This window comes from Moschus berezovskii, chromosome 25, assembly GCF_049115385.1.
Source record: "Moschus berezovskii isolate FMDL1 chromosome 25, NW_MosBer_1.0, whole genome shotgun sequence".
NCBI classification, from domain to species: Eukaryota; Metazoa; Chordata; class Mammalia; order Artiodactyla; family Moschidae; genus Moschus; species Moschus berezovskii.
In genome coordinates, this window is record NC_142484.1 from 37,550,769 (window position 1) to 37,576,669 (window position 25,901).

Below are 25,901 nucleotides of genomic sequence, written 5' to 3' on the forward strand. Positions count from 1 at the left end.
ACCATTGTAAGCTGCTGAACTTCAACATCCCCTGAAAGAAGTTCAGGGTGAAAATCAGGAATGAGGCACTCTGTGCTCTGAAAAAACAAACAAACAAACAAAAAAACTGGCAGAACAGGCCTTCAGATAGTTAGATCTTTTCAAAATAAGGTTTTATGAGTTCCAATTCTTGCATCTTCTCATACCTAGAAAAACACTGACGTCATTAATGGTGAAATCTGCTTTGGCTATTAAAAGAATTTTTTTTTTTACAATTAAAAGTCAAAATAGAGTAGCTATGGTTCAGACATCCTGGGAAATAACTATTTCCCAGATATCCTGAGAAATGATATTACGGGTGTGATTTCAGATTAGACGCTGTGACCTAATGTAGAACTTGATGCTCCTGTAATGCATTTTTGCTTCTGTACTTTGCTTGCTGCTCGTAAAACCAAAGTTACTCCATTTTAAGATAAGGTTGTTTTTAAGTAAAGATTCCTAAAATTGTTTTTGAAAAATAAAATAAAATAGATGGAAAAAAATAAAAAACTTTATTACTGGAAAAAAAAAAAGATGTCTCTTAACAAAACAATTAGCAATTAGCAAGATGTGTTTGGGGAAATGCAAAAGCATTACAAGCTATTATAAAGAGTGTTAATTTTTTCCAGATCCTTAAAACAATGTAATTTAAAACATATATTTGTGATATCATCTGCTTTGTAATAGGTTTTTTTTTAATGAAATAAAATAAATGTGAAAGACAAAAAAAATAAAATAAAATTAGCTCCTATTTCCATTAATGAATATGAATTTAAGGTAGAATGAGACAAAATTCAGAACTCATATTTTTAAGTTCTACAAATGAAAAACCTAAGATAACTTTGTTCACATCAACAAATGCATGGGAATGGGAAGAGAATTTTGAATTCCCCCCAAGTTATATGCCCCAAATTCTGTGATCTATCATGACAATTATTGTGATTATTTATCAGATGACAATTGCTTTTCAATTCTGTTAAGGCAGAGAATGAGAAAAAAAAAACTTGACTTTTAAAAAGATCAACCACTCAATCACTAGAGACACTGACTCTCATTCTAGGCAACAATATCTCTGATCCTTATCGACACCTAGTCATAAAATTGTACTGTTAAATAAGTAGAAAAATTGTCCTGAATAGTAAATAATAGTAAGTGGCAAACAGAGACACAGTAGGATATTGGATGGGTAAGTCATATAGTTTTCATTTTAAAAATGGAAGAAGAACAATCTTAAATGGTAAAATGAGAAGAAAGAACCACTATGAAGCTGCAGGTTACTTTTTGGGCTGGTCAAATAAAAGATCTGGAAATTGAGTCACATAAATATATCCAGTTACTCCTAGGGGTATGCATTACTCAGTTAAAAAAATCTCTGGTCTAATTTACACCAGAGAGTTTAGAATAATTCAAGATAGTCCTAGGTCCTTTTCTCTTATTATTCTATGTGCTTTCCAAAGCAATCTCTTCATTTCTTTGGCTTTAAACATTCACAATTATGTCCCTAGCCAGATCTCTTAGAGTCCCTAAATCTGTATATTCAATTGTCTATTTGATATGCCACTTGAATTCCTCACAGGTATCTTAAACTTCACATTTTCTGAAAGGGAACTTACTTCCAATGAGTCTCCACTGGTCTTTGCCGGTTTTCCTACTCTGCGGTTCAAAGCCATGTGTGTATGCTCAGTTGTGTCCGACTCTTCGGGACCCTCTCAACTGTAGCCTGCCAGGCTCAGTCTATCCATAGGATAGACTATCCATAGGATTTCCCAGGCAAGAATAATGGAGTGGGTTGCCATTTCCTCCTCCAGGGGACCTTTCTGACCCAGGGATCCAACCTGTGCCTACTGCGTCACCTGCATTGCAGGTAGATTCTTTACTTGCTGAGCCATCGGGGAAGCCCAACTCAAAGTCATCCTTTGATAATTCCACTAGATGGTGAACTCTATGAAATCAATGATATTATATACTCTCTAACTAAGTCCCCTACATACAAGCAAGTTCTATTCTGAGAGTGCATTCATAAGTCCAATACATTAAGTCCAACAAAGTTCGCCTTGGGACCTAATTAATATAATCGGCTATATAGTACTGTACTGTAATAGGTTTACAATACTTTTCACACAAATGATACATTAAAAAAATCCACAAAAAATAAAGAAAAAATTTTTAGCTTTATAGAAGAGTTCTTGAAAAATACAGTTCAACAGTTGGCATACAAGGGCTGCTGTTGTTCAGTCACTAAGTCGTGCCCAACTCTTTGTGACCCCATAGACACCAGGCACCTCTCTCCATGCGGTTCTCCAGGCAAGAATTCTGGAGTGGGTTGCCATTTCCTTCTCCAATTGAGGGGCTGGGACTGAGTAAACAGGCAAGAAGAGTTACTGATTGTCGAGGGAGGAGGGAGAGGAGGTGGGAGGGCTGAAGGATGGTCAGCTAGGAGACACAGTGAAGTGAAGTGAACGAAGTTAAAGTCACTCAGTCGTGTCTGACTCTTTACGACCCCAAGGACTGTAGCCTGCCAAGCTCCTCTGTCCGTAGAATTCTCCAGGCCAGAACACTGGAGTGGGGAGCTGTTCCCTTCTCCAGGGGATCTTTCCAACCCAGGAGTCGAACCCACGTCTCCCACATTGCTGGCAGATTCTTTACCGACCGAGCCACCAGGGAACAGGAGCTGCAATTTCTCTCATGCCTGATGTTAAGCACAGGTTCTGGCTCCTTGTTGGGACCAGATGCACATTTGCATCTTTGAAAGTTTGCAACTTGACGGTTTGTCTATAGGGGACTTCCTGTATCTGATACGGGGTCCAGGGTAGAGAAAGCCCTGATGCTTTACTTGAAGGAATACTACTACTCCTCACACGCCACTCCAATGAATCATCAAGCCTTATCAAGTTTACCCCTTAAGTATATTTCAAAATGTATCCACTTCTCTCAGTCTTTTTGTCAGCATCTTAAACCAAGCTGCTGTCATTTATCACCTGAATTACTGCAATAGCTTCTTAAGCTGCTCTCCCCACATGGATTCTTGTCAGCCAAGCCAGACTCCCACAACCATCAGAGTGATCTTTATAGATAACAATTTAGTTCAGCCATTTTCTCATTGAAAATCCAAAGTTTCACGCTGCTTTTAGAAGGATAAAGAACAAACTACCCACCGTGACGCTGAAGGCTCTGCCTGATTTCTCACATATGCCTCTCCATTCTCATTCCAGCCGTGTCATCCCTCTCTCACCAGCTCTAGTCCCGGGGACCTCGCGTCCTTACTTCTCCTCAGAACTTTACACATGTATTCTCTGCCTGAAGATTCCTCCAGCCCTTTATCCCTGGCTAATGCTTACTCGTTACGTCTCACTTAAATATCTCCTCCCTACGAGACTTCCCTTGGGTCCCCAGATGAGATCAGGTCATGCTATTCCAGCTTTTCACAGCTTCTGTACTTTCCTTTCATTCAGCTCTAAATTTATGTTTATTGCTACCTGGACTGAACATTTAACCAGGGCACACATCTGTTTGTTTTTGTTTGTCTTCAACTCTATTCCCAGCTCCAAGTGTCTGATCCATCACAGAACACTCAGTAAATACTTACAGAAAAAATGGGTTAACAAAAGTGTGGGGGAATAATGGAACACTCACTCCAGTACTCTTGCCTGGAAAATCCCATGGACGGAGGAGCCTGGTGAACTGCAGTCCGTGGGGTCGCAACTGAGCGATTTCACTTTCACTTTTCACTTTCATGAATTGGAGAGGGAAATGGCAACCCACTCCAGTATTCTTGCCTGGAGAATCCCAGGGATGGAGGAGCCTGGTGGGCTGCCGTCTATGGGGTTGCACAGAGTCAGACACGACTGAAGCGACTTAGCAGCAGGAGCAGCAGCAGTGTCAGTTTAATAAACACTTGTTTTACTTATTGTGTGTCGCTTCACTTATTTCCCCAACTTCAGTGACTTGCACGGACGTAGGTATGAAAGTCACCTCAGCCCATTTGAGCTATTTTCCCCCACTCCACTGAAAATGCTGAAACTCCTCTCACTCCCCACACGCATACAAAAATGGCTCTGCTCTTTCTGTTTTCTAACTCAGATTTGCATGTTTAATGCCCTAGTCTGAATGTCAGAGAAGGAGAAATGCAAGGCAGATGAGTTAAAACTCCATGCTTCTAAAGCAGAGAGTGTGGGTTTTCTTCTATTTTTTGGTTCTACTGGGTGGCACATGGCATCTTAATTCTCCAACCAGGGATCGAACCCATGGCCCCCTACATGAGCAGCATGGAGTTCTAACCACTGGACCACCAGGGAAGTCCTGATATAATGAATATCAAAGAGTTTATTCATGTTTTAATACAGACATGAACCAAAAAAGTAGCTACTGATCCATTCTTTAATTCATTGTTTTCTGAAAGGAAGCATTACTTTCCTTCTCCATAATGATGTTTTTCTCTTTGGTAATTTACTACAAAATTAGACTGTTAATAGCTAAAGGAGTTAATGGAGGGTAGGAGTAGAAGGGAAATAAGACAAACGTTTTAATGAACAGCAACATAAGGTAGATTTAAATTATGGTCCTGATGTTTGTATTCTAAATATCAGGGAAACCTGCATAACAATTAATAGAAACAATCTGGGTTGAATTCAGATAATGCCTGGGTCATTACAGCCAAATTCGAGGTAACCTGCCTGAGGCTGAGAGGTAAATTATCTTAGTTCAGGGTGTTGGAGCAACACTCACAGTGAATGTTAACACCTCTGTGGATGCCTGGTGAAAAACTTTTGTTAATTCAGTCCACAAGGTGAAAGGAAACTTTTGATCTACAATTAAAAAAAGTTTAAAAGTATGCAAAAAGGAGCACTGGAGCTCATTTTCAAGTATTTTATTTTTTAATTTTTTAAAATTTATTTATTTTAATTGGAGGCTAATTACTTTACAATATTGTATTGGTTTTGCGATACACTGACATGAATCCGCCCCAGGTGTACATGTGTCCCCATCTTGAACCCCCCTCCCACCTCCCTCCCCATCCCATCCCTCTGGGTCATCCCAGTGCACCAGCCCCGAGCATCCTGTATCATTCATCGAACCTAGATTGGCAATTCGTTTCACATATGCTAATATACATGTTTCAATGCCATTCTCCCAAATCATCCCACCCTCGCCCTCTCCCACAGAGTCCAAAAGACTGTTCTATACATCTGTGTCTCTTTTGCTGTGTCGTATACAGGGTTATCATTATCATCTTTCTAAATTCCATATATATGCGTTAGTATACTGTATTGGTATTTTAAAGCAAGAAATGTGTGACAACTGATCTGGGCCTACATTAACCTTGCTTTCTCTGCAAGTCACTTCAGTCATGTCTGACTCTGCAACGCTATAGGCTACAGCCTGCCAGGCCCCTCTGTCCATGGGATTTCCAGGCAAGAATACTAGAGACGGTTACCATGCCCTCCTCCAGGGAATCTTCCTGATCCAGGGATTGAATCTGTGTCTCCTGCTTGGCAGGCAGATCCTTTACCACTAGCACCTCTGCTGCTGCTGCTAAGTCGCTTCAGTCGTGTCCGACTCTGTGCGACCCCATAAACAGCAGCCCACCAGGGACCCCCGTCCCTCGGATTCTCCAAGCAAGAACACTGGAGTGGGTTGCCATTTCCTTCTCCAATGCATGAAAGTGAAAAGTGAAAGTGAAGTCGCTCACTTGTGTCCAACTCTTAGTGACCGCATGGACTGCAGTTCACCAGGCTTCTCTGTCCATGGGATTTTCCAGGCAAGAGTACTGGAGTGGGTTGCCATTGCCTTCTCCGACTAGCACTTCTAACAGCTATCAAATTTTTCGATCCCTTCCACAAAGATATTCAATGCAATATAATAAACTTAAATATCCAAAGTAGAGTCAAAGTTAAATAATGTTATATAACATGGAATTATGCGCCTATTTAAACTGTTTACAAAGTACATTTTTAATGTAAGAAAATGCCTATACTGTAATACTAAATGAAAAAGGAAGGATGAAAAGTTCAACTATGTAAAAACATGCACTGACTATGAAGGAACAGAATAAGTAGATCCTTTTATTGATAAGATTGTGTGCAATCCTAATTTTATATATATCTGTATTTCCCATATTCTCTGTAATGAACTGCATTACTTTCTAATCAGAGAACTACATTATCTTCAAACCAATACTATTTAATCTTTATAATCTTTCCATATAAAGTTGCCTAGACCTCCAATTAATGCCAATCAATTTCCTGAAAAGCCAAAATAATTTGGAGGTCACTTAGGTATGTTTGTGTTTTTAACACTCTGACATGGGATGCTGGCAAGGATCTGTGTTTATAGGTTCTTAAATACATGTTCAATTATTCATCTTCAGTTAATTGCAGTCTTGTGTTATGGTGGGAAGAACATGTATTTTTGAATCAAACAGACTAGATTAGAATTTTGGCTCAGCCACTTATAACTTAACCTCTTTGAGTCTCCACAAGCTCAGGGAAGTAAGTTTAACAGATGGCAGCTCATATTAGTTCTAAGTAAGGGACAATACTTAGAGTAAGGGACAGGGCTAAAAAGGGGCAGGGATGTCACAGGAAATATAATAAAGAATAAATAAAAATGAGATTTCAGACACACAGAATGGTGGCATATTAAGGGGGCATAGAGATTCCTGTGTTCCCTCTCTGCAGATAAAGTGGTCAAGAAAACAAAGTTATCTAAAGCAAATAAAGGAGTTATTGCTAAGACAAAGGAAGACTTATTCTCTATAAACTGGGATGAAGGCAAGAAAACTTAACATGAGAAATCCTAAAAGCCAAGAACTCTACCAATAGCATATATATTCCATTCATTTTATTTTTACTAGGCTCTAAAGCTCAATGAATATAATTTCCCTTATTGTATCTGCCAATTAACCTTTCTTTTGGGTGTTAGTTCTAAAAGGTCTTGTAGGTCTTCATAGAACCATTCAACTTCGCCTTCTTCAGCGTTACTGGTTGGGGCATAGGCTTGGATTATTTTAATACTGAATGGTTTGCCTTGGAAATGAACAGAGATCATTCTGTCATTTTTGAGACTGCATCCAAGTACTGCATTTCAGAAACTTTTGTTGACCATGATGGCTACTGCATTTCTTCTAAGGGATTCCTGCCCACAGTAGTAGATATAATGGTCATCTGAGTTGAATTCACCCATTCCAGTACATTTTAGTTCACTGATTTCTAGAATGTCAGTGTTCATTCTTGCCATCTCCTGTTTGACCACTTCCAATTTGCCTTGATTCATGGACCTAACATTCCAGGTTCCTATGCAATATTGCTCTTTACAGCATTGGACCTTGCTTCTATCACCGGTCACATCAACAACTGGGTATTGTTTTAGTTTTGGCTCCATCCCTTCTTTCTTTCTGGAGTTATTTCTCCACTGATCTCCAGTAGCATACTGGGCATCTACTGACCTGGGGAATTCCTCATTCAGTATCCTATCATTTTGCCTTTTCATACTGTTCATGGGGTTCTCAAGGCAAGTATACTGAAGTGGTTTGCCATTCCCTTCTCCAGTGGACCACATGCAAAGTAGGAAGTCAAGAAACACCTGGAGTAACAGGCAAATTTGGCCTTGGAGCACGAAATGAAGCAGGGCAAAGGCTAATAGAGTTTTGCCAACAGAACACACTGGTCATAGCAAACACCCTCTTTCAACAACACAAGAGAAGACTCTACACATGGACATCACCAGATGGTCAACACCAAAATTAGACTGACTATATTCTTTGCAGCCAAAGATGGAGAAGCTCTATACAGTTAGCAAAAACAATACCAGGAGCTGACTGTGGCTCAGATCATGAACTCCTTATTGACAAATTCAGATTTAAATTGAAGAAAGTAGGGAAAACCACTAGACCATTCAGGTATGACCTAAATCAAATCCCTTATGATTATACAGTGGAAGTGATAAATAGATTTAAGGGACTAGATCTGATAGAGTGCCTGATGAACTATGGACGGAGGTTCGTGACATTGTACAGGATACAGGGACCAAGAACATCCCCATGGAAAAGAAATGCAAAGAAGCAAAATGTCTGTCTGAGGAGGCCTTACGAATAGCTGTGAAAAGAGAAGTGAAAAGTAGAGGAGAAAAGGAAAGATATAAGCATCTGAATGCAGAGTTCCAAAGAATAGTAAGGAGAGATAAGAAAGCCTTCCTCAGTGATCAATGCAAAGAAATAGAGGAAAACAACAGAATGGGAAAGACTAGAGATCTCTGCAAGAAAATTAGAGATACCAAGGGAACATTTCACGCAAAGAAGGGCTCAATAAAGGACAGAAATGGTATGGACCTAACAGAAGCAGAAGATATTAAGAAGAGGTGGCAAGAATACACAGAACAACTGTACAAAAAAGATCTTCATGACCAAGATGATCACGAAGGTGTGATCACTCACCTAGAGCCAGGCATCTTGGAATGTGAAGTCAAGTGGGCCTTAGAGAGCATCACTAGGAACAAAACTAGTGGAGGTGATGGAATTCCAGTTGAGCTATTTCAAATCCTGAAAGATGATGCTGTGAAAGTGCTGCACTCAATATGCCAGCAAATTTGGAAAACTCAGCAGTGGCCACAGGACTGGAAAAGGTCAGTCTTCATTCCAATCCCAAAGAAAGGCAATGCCAAAGAATGCTCAAACTACCGCACAATTGCACTCATCTCACACGCTAGTAAAGTCATGCACAAAATTCTCCAAGTCAGGCTTTAGCACTACGTGAACCGTGAACTTCCAGATGTTCAAGCAGGTTTTAGAAAAGGCAGAGGCACCAGAGATCAAATTGCCAACATCTGCTGGATCATGGAGAAAGCAAGGGAGTTCCAGAAAAACATCTATTTCTGCTTCATTGACTATGCCAAGGCCTTTGACTGTGTGGATCACAATAAACTGTGGAAAATTCTGAAAGAGATGGGAATACCAGACCACCTGACCTGCCTCTTGAGAAACCTGTATGCAGGTCAGGAAGCAACAGTTCAAACTGGACATGGAAAAACAAACTGGTTCCAAATAGGAAAAGGAATATGTCAAGGCTGTATATTGTCACCCTGCTTATTTAGCTTATATGCAGAGGCCATCATGAGAAATGCTAGGCTGGAAGAAGCACAAGCTGGAATCAAGATTGCCGGGAGAAATATCAATAACCTCAGATATGCAGATGACACCACCCTTATGGCAGAAAGTGAAGAGGAACTAACAAGCCTCTTGATGAAAGTGAAAGAGGAGAGTGAAAAAGTTGGCTTGAAGCTCAACATTCAGAAAAGGAAGATCATGGCATCTGGTCCCATGACTTCATAAAAAATAGATGGGGAAACAGTGGAAACAGTGTCAGACTTTATTTTTTTGGGCTCCAAAATCACTGCAGATGCTGACTGCAGCCAGGAAATTAAAAGATGTTTACTCCTTGGAAGGAAAGTTATGACCAACCTAGGTAGCATATTAAAAAGCAGAGACATTCCTTTGCCAACAAAGGTCCATCTAGTCAAGGCTATGGTTTTTCCAGGGGTCATGTATGGATATGAGAGTTGGACTGTGAAGAAAGCTGATTGCCGAAGAATAGATGCTTTTGAACTGTGGTGCTGGAGAAGACTCTTGAGAGTCCCTTGGACTGCAAGGAGATCCAACCAGTCCATTCTAAAGGAGCTCAGTCCTGGGTGTTCATTGGAAGGACTGATGCTAAAGCTGAAACTGCAATACTTTGGCCACCTCATGCAACGAGTTGACTCACTGGAAAAGACTCTCATGCTGGGAGGGATTGGGGGCAGGAGGAGAAGGGGACGACCGAGAATGAGATGGCTGGATGGCATCACCGACTCAATGGACATGAGTTTGAGGAACTCTGGGAGTTGGTGATAGACAGGGAGGCCTGGTGTGCTGTGATTCATGGGGTCGCAAAGTGTTGGATACAACTGAGTGACTGAACTAAACTGAAGCCAATTTGCAATGATTTGATGCTTGCCCAAAGCTTACCACATTATTGTGCATTTCTAAATAATGAGATAATTTATTAGCTGTTTAGAAAAGCCATTCCTGGAAATAACTAGAGTTATCACTATATTAGAAACCAGGAGAAAATTTGAGTGTCTTCCCTCCTTCCTGGGGCTTCCCTTGACGCTCAGTCGGTAAAGAATCTGCCTGTAGTACAGGAGACCCAGATTCAATTCCTTGGTCAGGAATATCCCCCTGGAGAAGTAAAAGGCTACCCACTCCAGTATTCTTGCCTGGAGAATCCCCATGGACAGTGGAGCCTGGCGGTCTACAGTCCACGGGGTCACAAGAGTCGGACACACCTTAGCAACTAAACCACCACCACCATCCTCCTTCCCAGAAACCATTTTGCTTTTGGTAAAGATCCCAAGGAGTTATTTGCAAAAATCAAATTAAATATAGTTTTAGAATATTAGAATAACAATATTCCTTCTGTGAGACTGTTGCAAATAAATAATAATAAATGACTTCTCAGCATTTAAGTCATGATCAGTTCTTTGCTACAGAAATGTAATGAAGATTGTATCTTCTCACAGTTACAGATTTAATCAAAACAAAGGATTGATTTCCTGGCCATGGTAATAGTACTCTGAATGTCTCAGACTGTCAGGAAGAGTCAAATAAATAAACAGAATTTGATTTTTAAACTGAAAATTCCCGAAGATCCTCTACCATACTCATTTTATGGAGAAAGATGTTAAGTTTAAGAAGACCGTGGAACCCTCTCAAGGTCTCAGAGCTAGTTAGTAGGAGAGATGCCCAGGTCTCTCTCTTACCATTACGAGAGCCATGCATCTTGTTAGCTTTCAGTCTGAATTGGAAGTTTGGGCCTAGACCTACAAACAATGTCAGAAATTGCTCCCTCTACACAAAGCACGGACGAGAATTAAATCAAAACGTTTACAGCCTCATGGAATCAGCCTTAGGGGATATGAACCACCACATCTATGTTTCAATAATCTTATTGTTCTCTTTTGAAAAACCAGTATATTCTCTTCTTCCTTAAGAGTATTTGGATAAACGAACTTGAAAAACTCAGTCTGAATTAACCCTCCTAAATTTTAATGCACTTCACTAATACGTCTTGACTTTTGAAAATATAGACTATACATATAAGATCATTTTTGTAAATTATGGATACTTTAGCAGTTAGGACACAAGGTCAAATATCTGCTAGTTTGTCTAGGAAATGGGAACTTCATTTGATATTTGCCCGCTTTAAAGATTCCTTAGGCCATATAGGCATGGAGTCCAAATCAAAAGTATTCTCTACTTGGCACACTGATTCAAGAACTTTTCTAAATGATGGAACTTCAGATGAAATAAATCTATAACTTGACAGCAATATGAAGAAGTCAAGGGCTTTTTGAAAGAAATAAATTATCAGATTTATAAATAAGGATGAATATTTTATGCCAGCAAAGAATTATTGGATATTTTTATAACAGAATTGTTGAGATAAAATTCACATACTTTAAAATTTGCCCTTTTAAAGTATAAAAGTCAGTGATCTTCTTTAGTATGCTCACAAGCTGTGTAATTCTTAGCTTGAGGGAATTTTAGAACACTTTCATCATGTCTGAAAGAAATCCATATTCATTACCAGTCCCTGACAACCATTAACCTACTTTTATCTATATGGGTTTCCCTATTCTGGTCATTTCATAGAAATAAAATTGTACAATGCCATTTGTATCTGGAATCTTTGATTTAGGATATTGTTTCAGGGTTTACTGATATAGCATGCATTAGAACATCTGTTTTCATGGTTGAATAATATTCCATTGTAAGAATATATCATATTTTATCCATTCATCTGTTGATGGACATCGGGATTATGTTGAAAGTCTTTCTTTGTGTTATTGGTCATTTTAAATCTTCTTTCAAGGAATACTTATTCAAATCTGTGGTAGGAGGAATAATGGTCTTTCAAAAAGTACAAGTCCTCATCTCTGACCTGTGAATATATTATAGCATGGGCCGAAGAGACTGTATGTGCGTGCATGCTAACTTGCTTCAGTCGTGTTTGACTCTGCAACTCCGTGGACTGTAGTTTGCCAGGCTCCTCTGTCCATGGAATTTTGCAGGCAAGAATACTGGAGTGGGTTGTCATCCCCTCCTCCAGGGAATCTTCCCAACTCAGGGGTCAAACCCGAGTCTCTTCTGCCTCCTGCATTGGCAGGCAAGTTCTTTACCATCAGCTCCACCTTACAGATACAATTAAAACAAGAATTTTGAGATAGGGAAATTATCCTATGTTATTTTGGCAAGTTAAAAGTAATCACAGGAATCCTTAATGAAAGACACAATAGAGTCATAGTCAGAGAAGAGATACGACAGAAGGAAAGGTTGGACTGATGATCTTTGAAGATGGAGGAAATAGTTATGAGCCAATAAATTCAGGTGGCCCTAAGAAGGTGGGAAAAGGAAAGGAAATGGACTGTTCCATAGCTCCTCTGGAGCTGCCCTGTCAACAGCTTGAGTTCATTTCATTGAGTCTGATTTTGGATTTCTGACCTCCAGAACTATAATAAATTTGTGCTATTTTAAGCCACCATGGTTTTGATGGCAGCAGTAGGACATTACTCCAAATCCTTTGCCAATTTTCTAACTAGGTTACTTATTGTTCTATTGTTGAGCTATAAAAGTTCTTTATATATTCTGGATACAAGTCCACTATCCACTATATTATTGCAAATATTTTTTCCCATTCTGTTCACAGTTCAGTTCAGTTGCTCAGCCATGTCCAACTCTTTGCAACCCCATGGACTGCAGCACACCAGGCCTCCCTGTCCATTACCAACTCCCGGAGGTTACCCAAACTCATGTCCATTGAGTTGGTGATGCCATCCAACCATCTCATCCTCTTCTCCTCCCACCTTCAATCTTTTCCAGCATCAGGGTTTTTTCAAATGACTCGGTTCTTTGCATCCGGTGGCCAAAGAACCAAAGTTTCAGCTTCAACATCAGTCCTTCCAATGAATATTCAGGACTGATTTCCTTTAGGATGGACTGGTTGAATGTCTTTGGGGTCCAAGGGACTCTCAAGAGTATTCTTCAACACCACATTTCAAAAGCATCAATTCTTCAGTGCTTAGCTTTCTTTACAGTCCCACTCTCATATCCATACATGACTAGATGTACCTTTGTTGGCAAAGTATTGTCTCTGCTTTTTAATATGCTGTCTAGGTTGGTCATAACTTTTCTTCCAAGGAGCACGTGTCTTTTAATTTCATGACTGCAGTCACAATCATGTGAAATGCCAGATTGGATGAATCACAAGCTGGAACCAAAACTGCCAGGAGAAATATCAACAACCTTAGATATGCAGATGATACCACTCCAGTGGCAGAAAGTGAAGAGGAACTACAGAAATTCTTGAAGAGGGTAAAAGAGGAGAGTGAAAAAGCTGGCTTGAAACTCAACATTCAAAAAAGTAAGATCATGGCATCTAGTTCCATCCGACCCACGAATCGAACAGGGCTCTCCTGCATTGCAGGTGGATTCTTTCCCAACTGAGCTATGAGGGAAGCCCCTAGTCCCATCACTGCATGGCAAATAGAAGGGGAAATAGTGGAAGCACTGACAGATTTGTTTTCCAGGACTCCACAATCACTGCTGATTGTGACTGCAGCCATGGGAAAGATTGAAGACAAAAGAAAGAGAGAGCAGCAGATGAGATTGTTAAACGGCATTACCAATTCAATGGACATGAAGCTGAACAAACTCCAGGAGACTGTGAAGGACAGGAGAGCCTGGCGTGCTGCAGTCCTTGAGGTCACATAGTCAGACACAACTTAGTGACTGAACAACAGTTCTAAACTGTTGAGGACTTGTCATTACCAGGTACTACAGAACTACTTGCTAATTGATTTTTTCTTGTCTAAGCATGTTATCAATATATTGAGGGCTGCTAATATTGATAGAGGGCTTCCCTGGTGGCTCAGATGGTAAAGAATCTGCCTGCAATGAGGGAGACCTGGGTTCGATCCCTGGGTTGGGAAGATCCTCTGGAGGAGGGCATGGCAACCCACTCCAGGATTCTTGTCTGGAAAATTTCTATGGATGGAGGAGCCTGGCGGGCTACAGTCCATGAGACTGCAAAGAGTTGGACATGATTGAGTGACTAAGCCTACACACACAATATTGACAGAGGAAATCAAAGGACAGAGCACCATGCTCTCTTACTCCTTTTCCTTCTGTGGGCAGAGATGGAAGGATAAGATTGAGTCTAATCTACAATTAGACTCATTGTAATGAGTCTAATTACAAATCCAACTGCAATTTGCCCTGGATAATGAAATCACCCTTCTCATGAAGATCTTCTCATTAAGGGCAACAGTTGGGTTTATGTGCTAATTTTGCTTCAAAACAGTAACGAAAAAGAAGTCCAGGTGGCTTTGAAAACACCGAGTCTCTGTCTTTGAATGAAAAATTTAGCATTAGGCATTATCACAGTTATTTGGTGAGAGAATTACCCCTTTGATGGAAGCTGACATGTTGAACTTGGTAACTCAAGGGTTTTGTTTGCCATCATCCAAACTAATGCAAGTTCAATGTGAAGAAGTTCTCTGTGGATTTTGTAATCTCGTATGCTGTTTCACTTACTGGTAATCTATTATTTCCTTAAACAGTCTGAAAGTGAGTCTTGGGAGTAAGTTTCAGACTGTGATGCTTGAAAATTACTCCCTTTGCTCTGCTTAGAGCTTCTCACTGGCACAGAAAAAAATTTAAATTTAGGTTTGTGCTCTCCATTTCCAAGCTATGTGATGTTTTCATCTTTGATGATCACTAATGTTTCTTCTTTTTCCTTTTCCTTTATCTCTCCCTTTTCTTCCCCTTTGCCTTTCTTTTCCTCTTCATGTCATTATTTAAAAATTACTAGTGAGTTAATGAGTATAAATTAATGAAAAAACAAAACAATGAATTGCCAAATGTCAACCAAAGGACAATGCAGTTTAGAACACAGGGGTTGTGCTCTCTTTGCTTTTATGAGGACAAAGCCAGCCCTACCTGTAACAGACACAGAAGGGACAAATGAAGCAATGAACTTAAGGAGAAAAATTTTTTCTCCATCTTGTCTGGGAGTAGAAATGATGATGCTGGGGGCTAAGAGATTAAACTGTGTCACTTGTCAGGAAATTGACAAGTAGCCATGTCTTCTGCCTGCTACTGCATACCGCTTTTGTGCTATGAATGGGTTTCATAAACGCACTTCTGTGTAGAATGTCATTGCTGCATCAAGTAGAGACTGTCATGTGATAGCTCTTCCCCAGGATGTCAGATCAATACTGGCCCTCTGCAATCCTGGGACTTGAAGCCACACAGAGGGCATTTTCATGCTTCAGATACAAAAGCTGAAACAAAGATCATCCTTCAAAGCATGGAAATATACCTATTTTGTTCTGGAAGACAACCTAATGTTCTTACATTAAAGATAAGCAATATTATTAAATTTTAATAACTACTTCTAGAAGAAAAAATATAAATGACTGTTACTTTTTTTTTAAGTTCAATTTTTCTGTTAATCAAATAAATTCAAAGCAAAGCAAGGAAAGGTAGCAGTATTTGCCTTGGCCAATAGCTCCAAATCTTATATGTCCAAGCACATGAAATGCTAATGACATATTGTAAAATAGGTCCTCTCTAAGACTGTTGGTGGAACTAGAATCTTTCTGGAAGGAAATTTAGCAATACATGTCAAAATTCTTGGAAATGTGCATACCTTTTGATGCAGAAATTCTACTGCCAGAAATATATCCTAAAGAATTTATGGAAAACAGAATCAGTAATATCTTCCAAAAGATTGCCAGTTATTTAAAATGCTAAGAAACTGAAAATAACCTGAAACTCCTAACAATGTATATAGTAAACATATAGTTAAACAGAAATTAAAATATGTGCAAAGGTTTTTTTTTTCTTAAAATGATATAGGGAAAAGTTTATGAAATAAAGTTATGCAAAGTTAAACAAATGCTAAATATTATATATAGTATGCTCTAAACTAAAGATGGGCTTCCCTGGTGGCTCAGATGGTAAAGCGTCTGCCTACAACGATGGAGCTGCTGCTGCTGCTGCGTCACTTCAGTCATGTCCGACTCTGTGTGACCCCATAGACAGAAGCCCACCAGGGTCCCCCGTCCCTGGGATTCTCTAGGCAAGATCACTGGAGTGGGTTGCCAATTCCTTCTCCAATGTGTGAAAGTGAAGTCGCTCAGTCATGTCCGACCCTTAGCAACCCCACGGACTGCAGCCTACCAGGCTCCTCCATCCATGGGATTTTCTAGGCAAGAGTACTGGAGAGGGGTGCTATTGCCTTCTCCGATGGAGACCCAGGTTCAATCCCTGTGTTGGGAAGATCTCCTGGATAAGGAAATGGCAACCCACTCCAGTATTCTGGCCTGGAAAATCCCATGGATGGAGAACCCTGTTAGGCTACAGTCCATGGGATTGCAGAGTCAGACATGACTGAGCGACCTCACTTTCTTTCTTTCAAACTAAAGATAAATAAATAGAATAGCAAAAATACAAGAAATAAGTGTACAAAAATATTAATACCTTTGTATCAACAAAGATGTTGATATTATTCAGTGTGAATATGAAAGTGTTATGTTTTGTGTAGCTTTTGTCTGCTCTTCTGCATTTTATACATATTCCACAAGGACAATGATCATATCCATAAAAATATGTACACAATACACTATATTTAAAAAGAGACTACACAGGAAAGAGGCTACTACCCAAAGAAATTCCTTTAAACCATCACATGATGTCTTGCTGCCCTTTTAACTTAGCCCTCATCTCACATTTTCCTTAGAGCTTCTGACTCTCTCCCTCCCTCCCACGCCAGGTTCAAATCTCCAGCCACCAGCTGTAACAAGGTATTTCAGCTAACCTCTGTCTCTGCTGTCCCTCTCCTTGAGGGACCATTTCTTCCCTATTTCTGACCTCGATCCACTCCCTTGTTTCTGAATGCTTTTCACATTTTGCCTCCAGGTGTGTGAAGGGTCTGAGTCTGGCCAGGAAGCTTGATCAGCATTTCTGAAGATCAGAGTGTGATAGCGCTGGCAAACAACCCCGTCCAGAATGCCATAGAGTTCATATTAACTTTTTATTACTTCATAAGAAGTTATCACAGCATCTTCAGTTTAAAGCACTATGCATTTATTATCTCAGAGTTTTAGTGGATTAGAAATCTGGGCACAGTTTATGGACTCTTCTATTCTGGGTCCCACAAGGCTACAGTCAAGGTGTCAGCTAAACCGCATTTTTTCAGAAGTTTGGGGTTCTCTTCCAAGCTCAAGGGGTCATTAGCAGAACTCAGCTGTTTGACTGACATCTCCCATCTTGCTAGCGGTTATCTGGGGACCATTCATAAAGGGTGCCTTCAGCTTCTTGCCACACAGATCCCACACAAGTCCTCTCACAACATGTAAGTTTGCCTCATCCAGATCAACAGGAGAATCTCTGTCCTTTCCTTCTCTTTTCATTCTTCTTTTTTTTTTAAATGAAGTATAGTTGATTTCTAATGTTGAAAATCTGTACTTTAAAGGTACTCCTTGGATTAGATCAGGCTTACAAGGGATGAAGTGAAGAAGTGAAGTCACTCAGTCATGTCTGCCTCTTTGAGACCCTTGAACTGTAGCCTGTCAGGCACCTCTGTCCATGGGATTTTCCAGGCAAGAATACTGGATTGGGTTGCCATTTCCCTCTCCTTACAAGGGACAATCTCCCTTTTAAGTAGTTCAAAGTCAACTGATTAGGCACCTTAATTACACTTATGAAATCTCTTTTGTCATAAAAAGAAACATTATCATAGGAGTGGCATACTACCATACTCACATATCCTCCCATACTCAGGGGATGTGGGCCACTGAAGGTCATTTTAGAACTTTGTTCTCCGTAAGTGTCTCTTCCTGGCTGTTACAGCCTTGTGGCTTAAGTTCAGTTTTCTGTTAAGTGACTGCTTCTGTGGATTGGGTGGTGTTGGGAGCCTTTGAATTTTACACAGCCTCTTCACACTCTCTATTTTATGTAATCTTTACTACAGCTTCCTGATACATATGCTCCTACCTCCAATTTACCAGTGAGGGACCTGGAGCACAGAGAGCTTAAAAAAAGGTCCAAGGTCACTTAGCTAGAAAGTAGAACTTGAAACCCAGATCCTCTACCCCAAATAGCATGTTCTTTCTCCTACATATCTCCTCTGAGGCAACCACTGAGACTTGAGTTCAGTTTGGAATCTGATCTAACTAAGGAGAAAGTCACCTCTCACCTCATCTGTATCTTAAAACTGCACACTCATTTTATATTGGGTGTGATTGAGGACGCACAGGAAGGCTTTTCATAATGAACTCAGAATGCCCAGAATAATGTAGATTAGTGCTTCATTCCTCCTTATAAAGTTAGCACAGGTTTAGCAACTTGAAACATGACCTATTTATTAGCTCACTGTGTAAATCAGAAGTCTGGCCTAGTGCGGCTGGAATCTCTGCTCAGGTTCCTCCAAGGCTGAAATCCTAGTGTCAATCGAGCTACATTCTCATCTGGAGTTCAGGGTCTTCTTCCAACTCACGTGGTTGTGGTAAGACTCAGTTGCTTCATGCATCATACCTGGACTGGTGATTCGTTTCACATAAGATATTTTACAAGCATGAGACAGGATGCTCAGGGCTGGTGCACTGGGATGACCCGGAAGGATGGGATGGGGAGGGAGGTGGGAGGGGGTTCAGGGTGGGGAACACATGTACATCCATGGCGAATTCAAGTCAATATATGGCAAAACCAATACAATATTGTAAAGTAAAATAAATTAATTAAATTAAAAAAAAAGACTCGGTTGCTTGCCGTTGTGGGATGGAGGTCCCTGCTTCCTTGCTGGCTATCAGCCAGGGCCTCTCTGCTCCCAGGGGCCAACCTCATCCTTTTTCATATGGCCTCCTCCATCTTCAAACCAGGAACAATGTTGAGTACTTCACTGATTCTGAATCTCTTCGACTTCCCATTCTGCTACCAGCCAGAGAAAGCTCTCCACTGTTAAGGCTTATGTGATTAGATCAGGCTAACCTGCATACTCTCCCTATCCTATGTCAACCAGGCCATACAGTGTAACCCAATCACAGGAGTGCGAGTTCATCATAGTCACAGGTCCTATGGATTAGTGTGAGGAATCCTGAGGAGTGGCATTTTGACAATGCTGCTTAGCATCGTGTGTCTTTGAAATAGCATTTCTCCCACCCTGCAGGACAACTCAGAACATAAACACATGGACATTAGACCCAGGCTGTCTAGGTTCAAATTATGGCTCCAACATGTACTAGCAGTACAATCTTCTTAAGGTACTTAACCTCTTATCTCAGGTCCTTGATTTTGTTACCTACAAAGTGGGAGTAATAATATTACTCTCATCAAGTTATGCCCTTTAAATGAGCTAATGTGTCAGAAAAGTTGTTGGCACTTTGAGGTATTGTGTTGTCCTTGCTATTATGATTATTGACCTAATTATTATCCACTAGTATAGAGTTCCGGAGAAGGCAATGTCAAGCCACTCCAGTACTCTTGCCTAGAAAATCGCATGGACAGAGGAGCCTGGTGGGCTGCAGTCCATGGGGTCGCTACTAGCCAGACACAACTGAGCGACTTCACTTTCACTTTTCACTTTCACACATTGGAGAAGGAAATGGCAACCCACTCTAGTGTTCTTGCCTGGAGAATCCCAGGGACGGGGGAGCCTGGTGGGCTGCTGTCTATGGGGTCGCACAGAGTCGGACACGACTGAAGCGACTTAGCAGCAGCAGCAGTATAGAGTCCAGATTACTAGTCTCCTTGGAGCAGACCCATCACTTCACTTTTATAGGCTTCAGCTTCTCTTTCAGCTTAAGTATTATTTAACTGTCAAAATAAAATTTATAATGAGAAGTATACACTAGAAAACTTTTATGAGTCTCTAACTCATAGGATAGACCAAACAATTTGTCAGGTTGAAAAACAAAACAGAACCATGTTTAGTTTGTGAGCTTAGTTTTTCAGTAAGGGAAACATAGCAGATTCAGTTGATTGTATTATAAACTTGAGAAGAGAACCATAGAAACTCTTTAAGTACCATGGCTAAATGGGTTTTAATTCAATGTTATCATCAAGAGAAAAGGGGATGTGAAAAGAGAGTAACAGGAAGTTTAGGGAAGGCCATAGAGGATGAAAGACTTCCCTGGTGGCTCAGCCGGTAAAGCGTCTGTCTACATTGCGGGAGACCTGGGTTCGAGCCCTGGGTTGGGAAGATCCCCTGCAGAAGGAAATGGCAATCCACTCCAGTACTATTGCCTGGAAAATCCCATGGACAGAGGAGCCTGGTGGGCTACAGTCTACGGGGTTGCAAAGAGTCGGACACAACTGAGCGACTTCATTCACGGTAGAGGATGAAAGGAACTCAAAGAAAGGTGGAGAGGATGAGAGAGAGGGAACAGAACACGAGAGGGAAAAGAAGGAGCAATGGAAAAATAACAGAGGAAAGAGGAGAGAGGAGGGTGGGGAAAGAGAGAAGAGAGGGCTGGTGAGGAAAGGGGGCAAACGCTGCTGAAGTTTACTTGGCACAGCTAGGGACTTAGATTATCTTACTGAATCCTCAGAACAGGTATTATTGTAATCACTTTATAGATGAGAAAACAGCACCTAAAAGAGTTTAATTTTTCTAAAACCAAATATGTTAATATACAGGTATTACAACCTCCATCTTTCCAGAGTTCATTTCTATGTGTTGCTACCTTGTTCAAAAAGACTAACGGTGAGATAGAAAGTACTCTTCACACGTTGCTGGTCCAGCTTCAGAGTGTTCCTGGCGCACTGAGAAAAGACTTCTTAGATGGGCTTGGGTAGTGTTACAGACACTAAACACTACCTTAGAATGTTATTTTCTTGAGTCAAGACAGTTGGAGTCTAGTTAAAACTGACCACTGAATGATTGATGCTTCAGGATAAATCACTTGTTTCAGCCTTAGTTTCCCCATCCGTAAAATGTAGGCTTTGAACCAGATAAAAAGGTGAATTCTGAAATCTATCCTTCAGGTCATGATGCCAGACTTTCAACTGTTGTTCTTGAGCTCTCAGATGTCCCCAAACCAACCAAGTTCACGGCAGAAAGGAGTAAGGTGGGCAACAGTCTCAGTGGCAGTAGCAAGGCTCTATCGTGAAGAACTGGAGGGCCACTCTAGAGCTGTCCTCACACAGGTACAAGGCTGGGATGTGGATTGAAGAAATGCTCCCGATAGGATCACTGTTTAGAGTTTTTCAGGTCATTCACTGCATAACCTCACCGGGTAATATTCACACACACAGTCGTAGCCCAGTGCTCAATATTATGTGCCGGACTGGACAGGAGAGGGATTTTGGGGAGAATGGATACGTGTGTATGTATGGTTAAGTCTCTTTGCTGTTCACCTGAAACTATCACAACATTGTTAATCGGCTATACCCCAATACAAAAATTTTTTTGGTGTTAAAAAATAAATGAAAATAAAATTACAAAATAAATGAAACAAAAATATGGAACTTCTCCAAGGTCGAGTATTAGCAAATACTATCCCCCACTCCCTGATTCCAGGAAGCCAGGACAAAGACCAGGGGGTAGAGTTCATAATAAAAACAACTGTGGCTCAGTAGAAAAATAGCAAACTTTGCAGTGTTCAGAATTTCCCTTTAGCATGTGTAAAACTTTATATTTGGGAAACTTTAGGCCAAGGTCCCATGAGGTAGGGGATTCTACTAATGAACAAGAGTTTGGAGAGTATATAAGTGACATACAGATTTTGGAATGTATTCAAAGATAGATGAGTGATTTTAAAAAGTTTAATTCTTAATTTCTTACGTCCATATTATGATGGCCATAATAACTATAACTACCTCATATGGCTGTTTTAAGTAAATAAAAGATTGTGTGCGTGTGTATCTACATCTCTATTTACATTGCTGCTGCTGCTGCTGCTAAGTCACTTCAGTCGTGTCCGACTCTGTGTGACCCCATAGACGGAAGCCCACCAGGCTCCCCTGTCCCTGGGATTCTCCAGGCAAGAACACTGGAGTGGGTTGCCATTTCCCTCTCCAATGTGTGAAAGGGAAAAGTGAAAGTGAACTATCTCTCTATCCTTCGGTCTGTGTATCCATCCATCCACCCACCCACCCATCCTCCCAACCTATCTGCCTATCCTACCTACATGGGCACATTGCCCCACACATGAGAAAAGCTCAATAAATGTTAGTGGCCATTATGATTATGTTCTTTACAACTACTGAATAATGCTTTCAACACAGCAGAACATCCTTTTATCTCTGTAGGCGTAAGCAGAGTGGTAGCACTCTCAGAGATGCCATTTTTCTTTCTTATCTGTAGAATAATCACATAAAGACCATTTCATCCGATGCTTAGGGCGGAACTTGGGTGGAGGTGAAAGCTTCCCTACTTCTAGGTAAAGAATGGTATGAAACAATGATTATGGTCCACTTTTCTGAAGTTTCCTCTAACTTTATTTCTAAACTTTTAAAATGGAGTTTCTCCTAATATCATATGATATCCCTTATATGTGGAATCTAAAAAGAAATGATACAAATGAACTTAATTACAAAACAGAAAAAGACTCACAGATTTAGAAAATGAACTTATGGCTGCTGGGGGGAAGACACAGTTAGGGACTTTGGGAAGGTCATATACACACTGCCGTGTTTAAAATGGTAACCAGCAAAGACCTATTGTATAGCACACGGGACTCTGCTCAATGTTATGTGCCAGACTGGATGGGAGAGGGGTTTGGGGGAGAATGGATACACGTATACGTATAGCTAAGTCTCTTTGCCATTCACCTGAAACTATCAAAACATTGTTAATCGGCTGTACCCCAATACAAAAGTTTCTTGGTGCTAATAAATAAAAATAAAATTAAAAAAATAAATGAAACAAAAAAATGGAGCTTCTCCAGGGTATAATAGTAGCAAATACTATCCCTATCATGACTCTTAGAATCACACATCTATTTCTAATCTCTCACTCTGAAGCAGGGATGTCATCCTCTCACCCAGAAATCAGTTTTGTCAATTCAGCCTGAAAGTTCTTTTGTCAAAAAGCATCTGAATCCTGTGGGAGTGCCACTCATTTCCTTCCTTGCTGATAGGAGATGCAGATGTACCTGAAAAAAGGTGTGATGTTCCTTGACAAACTGCAAAGATGCAGCTGTCAAAAATAATCACTGCATCAGAACAGCTGGAGACCAAAAAAGTGTCCTTGGCGGCTTTATAAAAAACAGCAAGTCGGCCTCTTTAAGCTTCATAAAAAAGCACACTGAGGAAGGGCAATGAAGCTTACATATCTGCCACTTAGGTCGCAGTTTTCAGTGTGGTTCCATGTAACCCAAGGGCTTCCCAGGGGTGTTTGTGGTAAAGAACTTGCCTGCCAATGCATCAGACATAAGAAACTGGGGTTCGATCCCTGGGTTGGGAAGATCCCCTGGAGGAGGGCATGGCAACCCACTCCAGTATTCTTGCCTGGAGAATCCTGTGGACAGAGGAGCCTGGCAGGCTATGGATCATAGGGTTGCACAGAGTTGGGCATGATTGAAGCAACTTAACACATAAACACATATGCAAGCTACAACTATTCCTAACTGTTGGTCTTGGTCTGTACTACCCTCTCTCCCTACTCATTGCTTCACCCACCTCTCCCTTCTCATTTTACTCATCCACTCATGGAAAAACTCACTCATTCATTCAGAAAGTATTTATGAACTCACATCTATATATAACTGTTTGACTTAAGGAGATTTACAATCTAGTAGCTTCCCCAATGGCTAAACAGCAAAGAATCAAATCCGCCTGCAAAACAGGAGATGCAGGAGATGCGGGTACAATCCCTGGGTTGGGAAGATCCTACTCCAGTATTCTTGCCCGAAAAACCCCACAGACAAAGGAGCCTAGTGGTCCTCGTCCATGTGGCTGCAAAGGGTTGGATGTGACTCAGCACTCACAGGCCAAAATAATACTGGAGCATGTTTTCCTCAGGGGAAATCTCTCCTAATTGTTCAGTCTATAATTATTTTAGCCAGTGTTTTGACTTCTGATACAATTGTATATTATTGACTAAGAGCCCCATGTGGGTGACTCTCATTTTGACAAATAATCTTTAGATTTTATTTTTTTAATTTTTGGACTACGTGGCAAGTAGGATCTTAGTTTCCCAACCAGGAATTGAACCTGAGCCCCCTGCATTGGAAGCACAGAGTCTTAACCACAGGACTTCCAGGGAAGTTCCAATGTTTAGTTCTTTAAAGAGAGGGGCCCTGGCTCAAGCCATCACTACTGTATCCTGAGCAGGATCCGGCTCTATTTCCAACCTCATCTGGTTCTTCACCTAAGACAAACTTGTTTCCTTCTTTGCTGGGACCCCATGCTCCTTCTCCCTCTGTGTTCTCATTTAGGTTTGTGAGGTTAGTTAAATCTTATTTTTTTGACTCAGCCTGGAATCTTCTCATGGAATACCTTTTTAGAGTCTTTCCATACCAACTCCTACAGAAAACCCCAAATCTGTGAATACATACAAGGTGCATAATATGGCATTTCTTTGTTAATACTACTTACAGTATATCATTTTCTATACATTTTATTATTTACTCATCAGCTCATACTATTCTTCTTTCCTACCAGACTGAAGACCCCATGGAAAAAAAGATGACATCCATATTCCTTCCTCCCACTGCCTGGCCCAATGCTGAATGTGGTAGCCGTCAACAAACACAAATTAAATACTAGTTGAAATTCAATGAGAGATCTGGAAAGTCATTACAGAAAGCTTGCTTTGACAGTCTTTTCTTTCAAGTACCGAACTTTTGGAGAATTGTTATTCTCCAAAGGCACAGATATGTCTCACTGATGTGGCAGATTTACTTTCCAAATAATTCTAACATTTCAGATCATTACCTGAGTCTGCCATCCTCTGCTGCAGCACCTCCTGGTATAATCTTCGTAATAAATATGCCAGGGTCATCTCCAATGTGGGGATTATCTGTCCCTCCAGCAATACTGAATCCCAGGCCAGAATTCCCCTGTAGAAACAATCAGTAGACATTAAATGATGTGGCTGTCATCTAAACCTAGTTTCCCTTGTACTCTGCGTTATCATCTTACTACTCAAATGGAACTCAGGTGATAACAGCCTTGTATGCAAAGCCATAAACTGCACCATCAGCAGACAAAGGAAGGTCAGGGAAAACACTCAGGTTTGTCCCTGCATTGAAAGAATTCAAGTGCTTTATGCTTCTGCTTATTCAAAGGGCCTTACATTTTTGCGTCTAAGAAAAGCAGCCTTTATTAGAAACTAAAATGGTCATGATGAAATAAATGTTGACACTGTGCAATATGAGAAAATGCAAAAGATCATTACGGTCCATTATAAAAATTATACACACATACAGAAAAGAAAGGAAGGAAACAGGTTATGTGAAAAACACTTGATTTGATGGAGTAGTGAAATTTGGGTGTTTCCATTCTGCTATTTCTGGACTTGTTGCTCTAATATTGTTTATCCATCAAATAAGTGTATTTTCCTATTTGTTAATAGGAACTTTGACTTTAGAAGGCAACGGCCCCTTACAGAGTCATAGCAAATGTGAGACACTTTTGAGTAATAAGTAGGTTTTAATTTGCTATAGATACAGACAAGGAATACATTATATTCTAATATAGCTTTCATACTTACTCCTGTAGACTACAGTAATTGATAACCAAAGTACATATAGCCCTCTAAAATTTGCATGCAATATATAACTAAAAGTCTCCCTCAAATTCACAAACCATTGCACTTATTTCTTATTTTCATATCCTCTTTTAATCT

The 25,901-nt window shown here is 40.4% G+C and overlaps 1 protein-coding gene across 11 annotated transcripts in view; it reads right to left on the reverse strand.

The window, feature by feature from the left end:
- The window catches only part of DLG2 (discs large MAGUK scaffold protein 2), a 1,481,746-nt gene that overhangs the window by 720,819 nt on the left and 735,026 nt on the right, over positions 1-25,901 (reverse strand). For all 11 annotated transcript variants that reach the window (XM_055416123.2, XM_055416124.2, XM_088832353.1 and 8 more), the window contains one exon: positions 24,989-25,113. In XM_055416123.2, the coding sequence (XP_055272098.2) occupies positions 24,989-25,113 (125 nt within the window). The remainder of the gene's footprint in view (positions 1-24,988; positions 25,114-25,901) is intronic.